At 49.4% G+C, this 6,000-nt stretch overlaps 1 protein-coding gene across 1 annotated transcript in view; it reads right to left on the reverse strand.

Annotated features, from left to right (window-relative positions):
* Positions 1 to 5,415, reverse strand: part of Nebl (nebulette) — a 359,628-nt gene extending 354,213 nt beyond the window's left edge. The window contains exons 1-2 of the mRNA XM_059263625.1: positions 5,185 to 5,415; positions 3,762 to 3,856 (exon numbers count right to left, since the gene is read on the reverse strand). Coding sequence (XP_059119608.1) covers positions 3,762 to 3,856; positions 5,185 to 5,253 — 164 coding nt within the window. The 5' untranslated portion in view covers positions 5,254 to 5,415. The remainder of the gene's footprint in view (positions 1 to 3,761; positions 3,857 to 5,184) is intronic.
* Positions 5,416 to 6,000: the final 585 nt, after the last annotated feature.

The raw sequence follows: 6,000 nt of genomic DNA on the forward strand, positions 1-6,000 counted from the left end.
ACGGCCATAGCTGCAGGTTCAACTATTCACGGATGAATACTACTGGAAAATATGTGTCTCTACTAACCATGTGCAGGCCTTTTTCCTGTCATCACTCCCTAAACAATACAGCATGAGCACTGTTTGCACAGCATTTACACCGTGCTGGGACATAAGTAATCTAGAGGTGACTTGTAGTATGTGGGAGGACACGTGAGGTACGCAAATACTACATCCTTTTCCCTAAGGGCCTGAGTATCTACCAATATTCCTATAGACAGAGGGGAGGGGTTGCTGGACCCTATATGCCTCAGATACTAATGACTACATTCTCCTTTTAAGACTCACATTAAAAAGTGACATGAGCATATGTGTGCATCAACTACCGAACCAAACTAGGCACAGCTACAATGTTGCTTTCCATGGACAGAGAGAAAACGCTTCATTTTCTTGGAGCTTAATTCATTAGAGCATCAATTTTCCACCACTGACCCAGAGAAATGACGGCCGCCCTTCTGTCAGAGACTACAGGAGACAATTGACTGACAAGCACCACCTGAATTAGAACAGATGCATGGGATCCCCAGAGGGGAATCTGCATGGGCCAGATCACACAGCAACGCATGCCCTCAGAAAAATATGGGCTGAGAACAGCAGAGACCTCTGAGCCTGGAAACATCATGGCGAACAGAACCTGCAACTGGCAAAGCCTTGCTTTCTGGAGAAAGTATGCTAAGATAGAATGCAAATCTGAGCTAAATGAGACACATAACAAGACATCAGCTCTCTCATTCACCCGGGAAAGATAGACTCCTACCTTCCTTTTAGCTGTTCAATAAAGTGAACTGCCAAGTTCAATAATAAGCAAAAGAGCCAGGTGGTACTCTTAAAACTTCTAGTTCAAATTACTAACAAAGTACTAGAATCATCAGAAACAGAAAATCTGTAAATATTTAATTTAGAGATATCTAAAATTATTAAAAACTAATACTCAAGCCTAGAAACCTCACAGCAGGGTATTTCCTATTGATGGAGTTCTTTTGTTTTAGGGTCCAAATCCCAGTGTTTCTTGGCACTAATTCACTGTTAAATCATAGTTCAAACCAGCCTTTCCCAACCTGTTCAAACCTTGCCGCACACTCTGGGACTGTTTCATAGAATGGAGCTGAGCTAAGCAGAAAGCACTGGACTTTTGAGTTGGCCCAGAACGATGACTTCACTTGCTTCTTGTTTTTCCTTTTAGAATGTGTCTGTGTGCACATGTGTGTGTGTGTGTGTGTGTGTGTGTGCATGTGTCTCTGTGTGTATATGTGCTCATTTGAATGTGTGTGTTCATATACATCTAGACACATGTATATGAGCATGCATGTGAAGACCAGAGGTCAACCACAGGTATCATTCCTCAGGGGTTGTCTATCTAGTTAGTTTTTTAAATGAGCCTGGAACTCAACATGTATACTAGACTAGCTGGTCAGCAAGCCCCAGGGATCCACGTTAGGCCACAAGCTAAACAGTTACAGGAAGGATGGTTGACTTTCCTTTACCTAAAGAACAATTATCTTTTTTACGTGCTGTGAACCCCGTATCCTCTCCTTGCTGCACCTGCCTTTGACTTGAAACCAGCTGTTTATCCTTCTTAAGGAGGCAGAAGACCATGGCCCGCACAATCTCATTTTTGCTTTAGATTTTCTCAGTAAGGTATGGGGTCTGGGAGGGTTGAAAACAGATTCAAAGAATATCTGTGTACTATACTTATCCAAGGAATTCCTGAATTCTCTTCAGTCCTCAAAATTCTAATTTCTTGGAAAGCATCTGTCTACCTGTGAGCACTAAACTAGACCAGAAAGAAACTCAAGAAATGTTGCAGAATATTTGTTTAACTATGCAAAGATGTGTTGCTGTTTTACCTTGCTTGCCTAAGTCACCTGATTGGTCTAAAAAAAAAGCTGAACAGCCAATAGCAAGGAAGAGGGTATGGGAGGGACTTCTGGGCAGGGAAAGTAAGGAGGAGGAGGAATTTAGACTCAGGGAAAAAAGAAAAGAGACTACAGGGAGACACCAGGCAGGGGCCAGACAGACAGACATGGAGGAAGTAGTAAAGTAGGACATACGGAATAAAAGAAAGATAAAAAGCCCTGAGGCAAAATGTAGATAAATAGAAACTGGTTAAATTCAGCTAAAAGAGCTAGTGAGACAAGCTTAAGCTAAGGCCAAGAATTGATAACTAATAAGTCTCCATGTCTTTATATTAGGAACTGTTTGGCAGCCCAAAGAAAATTCCAACTACAAAGAAAAAAAAAACTGTAATTCTCCACCATACTGTGTGTATGTGTATGTGTGTGTGCATGTGAAACTTACATGCACACACAAGGAGACTAGAGGAGAATACCAGTTGTCACTCTCCATCTTGTTCCCTCGACACAGAGTCTCTCATGGAACCTGTCTAGGTGAACGGCCAGCAAGCTCCTGTGATCCCCCTGTCTCTACTCCCCAAAATGCTAAGGTTATGGGTGCTAATGCTTATTCTGCAAGTGCTCTTACTCACCAAGCCATCCCCCAGAACCCAGGTATTTTTTAAGCTCTGTACCAGAGGTCTGAGCACACTGTCTGTTCACCAAATGTCTGCTGACTGTGATATACTCTCTATACAAGATGAAGACAGTCAGACCTCAGTCTCCCAGGGACCTGTGGAGCTGCTTTAAACACTCTGGAAAAGAGGGGTTTCTGCCAATATTCCAGCTAAAACATTAATGTCTGTCCAGAGGTCTCCCAGCCATCTCTAGGCCTGGCCATGACCACAGGGGAACTGGGAAGAGGAAGGATCAACACTCAGAACTCAAAGCCCACAGTGAAACCACTGTGTGACAGGAGGGATGCTCAGGAAAATAAAGCAGCACAGGTCCCAAGACAACAAGAGAGCCTTGGGAGCTTCTGCCCAATGTGGAGCCACTTACAGCCTCTGGAAGTGATCTGAGCCCCATTCTGAAGCTTAACTCCTCCATTTAGTTTCATTCCCTGTTACGGAGGGGAATAATATTAATGCCCCCCCATTACTCATAGGATTTACCAAAGATTAAATAACTCGGTATTCATAAAGTACTCTAAGCATGGCCTGACTCATGGTAAACACTGTGTCAATGCTAGCTAATATTGCCTAGAACATGCCCTCAGGGGAGCCTGTCAAAGAAAGTACCACTGCTTTATTTCCCCACCTTCCACTGGGCAGCTGGAAGTACCCTGTCTCCTACAGAAAATCTATGACAGCAGATCTGATACTAACCAGGTAGGAATCACATCACGATTCTTTCATTCCCTGTTCAAACCCCAGAATACCTGGAGCGGTCTCAGTGAAGAACAAGCAAACGAGACTTCCTTCCCTAGCAACTAGGTTCAGATATAAAATTGCAAGATAGCAACATCCTATGATTAAAATGGAAATTGACATATGATTAAAATGGAATCTACCTGACATGCATGTCAGAGCCCACGCATTCTCAGTGGGTAAGTTCTCAAGCTTCTAATAAATGTCCTTAAGTCGGAAATGCTGTGAACTTCAAAAGCTAACCTGGTGGAAAAGTCACACAAATTACCCTACACGTTAACAGGACATAAATATACAACTTTCAACATAGTAAGCGACCATGGAGTCTGTGGTAGAAACAGGTCACTGGCCACCTGCACACCCGGGTGGCACAGTGAGTCAGTTCTTCAGAAGGGCCATGTCTACTAACTTAAGCTCTCCTGCTGGGCTACACCTGGCACAGCACACTGGCAGAACTTACGCATTGCAATAGGGTTTCTTTTCATAGCCTTTGTAGTTGTTCATGTTGAGAGCCATCTTGCAGACCTCGCAATGGAAGCATCCTTTATGCCAATACTAAGAAGGAAAGAAAAACAAAAACAATACTCAATATTCCATTGCAATACCAGCTCTGGACAGAACGGGCAGAGAAGGCAGCCCATATCCTAACACTACCAGGAAATGACCGTAGGTAGTAGCCCACGCTTATCTATTTCCAGTTCTGTAAAGAACTCAGGCAGCTATTGAAGTTCGTTTTTAAATTAATCCCACCACTGCCGACTCACAATGGAAGAAATGCCAAGGGTCTATCCATATTACAGCCGAAAAGGAACCCTGAAGTCCGTTAATGGAGAAATGGGACGGGTGGTGTGGCTTTTAAATGAAAGTGGTTCTCTTTCCAAATGTCTAAATGTTGTGTTTGTAGGATTTTCACACACGTGTCCACCGGAAGTCAGACAACCCACAGTAGCAGAGGTGGACTATGTAAGTACCCTTGTCCCCATCCCCGCCCAGCTTCCACTAAATTGCAAAACGCCGCCGTCTGTGTCTGGGAGACAGCTTACTCTACAGAGGCATTTGTAACACCAAAGCAAATTTCACTGGGACTGCCTACGCTGGTTTCAGTTGTCAGTCACCAGGGATCGCACTGGGTCTGTCTTGTAGGCTGTTCAACTCCATCCACACCCAGGAAGGGCAGAGCTGCTGAGACCAGGCTAAAGCCACTTCCTCTGGAATTTACCCTGGTGGACTAGGCGCCCGGTGGGTCAGCTTGCTACACTGGGCTGGGTCTTTCCTAGAGGGATTATTCTTAGCACTGCGGCAGCACAGCGGCGCCCCATAACATATTAATTGCTATTTGCCTTTTCCTAAAGCCGTTGTCACCAGAACTGTTAGGGACTGGATGAGATGAAGGTGCCAAGGTCCGTGCAGTGGGGAGGGAGGGATAGACTGAACGGGGGAGGGGGCGCGGCTTGTCAACTGCCCCCCACCCCCCATTCTCAGCCTGGCTCCGTGGGTGACTCAGCCTGGCTGCTGGGTGCTCAGCCTAGCTCCTGGGTTCTCAGCTTGGCTCCAGGATGGCTCAGCCTAGCTAGCTACTGGGTACCCATCCTGGCTCCTCCGTGCCGGGGCTGCCATGCGTCCTTCAAGGCAGCTGTGTGGATGTCGCGCACCCTACACCCGGGACAAAAGCCTTTCCTAGTTCCAACACCCTTATCATCTGATCGTAGAGGTCTCAGACACAGCGACAGGGGTCTTCCTTCGAGCATCCTCTCCCTGGGCCAAGACCCAGGACACATACCAACCCACTCATCTTTCTAACCCAGGTGCCAAAACTTCTTGGAGCAGGTGCAGCCGGGCGCCCGGCAGGTCCGGGCTGGCTGGCCAGGCGCCCCCTTGCTCACCTTATCGAGGCAGTTGACTTTCTCCGTGGGATACACCACTTTTCCGCAGCGGGCGCACTGGGGATTCATTGTCGCGGTTCCCGCGGGCGGTGGCTGTTGCTGCGGCGGTGGCTGGGGGCTCCGGGGAGCCGCTGTGACATCCCCCGGCGAGCCCCGTGCCACCTCGGGGCAAGCAGAAGGGCTTCAAGCGCGGGCGAACTGGTCTGGTGGGGTGCAAGGGGGCGCGGCGGGGCCTGGGGCCGGCCGCACTCTGAGACGCTGGCGCTCGGCTCCCGACTCGGGCTGTGCGCCGCTGGCTCTGCGTCGCTAGCGCTCCAGGTACCGGTGACTCACAACCACTCGCGCCCGCCCCTCGCGCTCGCTCACTCGCTCCCCCGCCACCGCCGCCGCCGCCGCCGCCGCCGCCGCGCAGGCCAAACCCACCAGCGCGCACCGACCCAAGGGGCAGAGAACCAGCCTGTCTGGCACTAGGGGAACAGAGGGCGGCGCGGAAGGTGGGGGGCCTGGATAGGGGAGGAAGCTAGGGACCCGGAGAACTCCGCACACAGCCAGCCACCCAATGAGGCCTGGGGAGCCAGCACCCACGCCGCAGCAGCCTCGGACGCCCAGGTGGGCGGCGGCGCCAGAGCAAGTCAGGCGGGGGAGGTCAGAGCTGGGGGTAACTGGAGCCCCGGAAAAGCTCAAACCCGCGCACTTCCAGCCCCCTTCCTCTCTCTTCTTCCTGAGATGGATGCCCGCTCCCCCCCCCCCCCCGCCACCCTCACTCCAGGGTGATGTCCCTGACACCCAGAGGTCGGCCAAGGATGTGCCCGAGCT

The sequence above is a fragment of the Peromyscus eremicus genome, chromosome 5 (assembly GCF_949786415.1).
Source record: "Peromyscus eremicus chromosome 5, PerEre_H2_v1, whole genome shotgun sequence".
NCBI lineage: Eukaryota > Metazoa > Chordata > Mammalia > Rodentia > Cricetidae > Peromyscus > Peromyscus eremicus.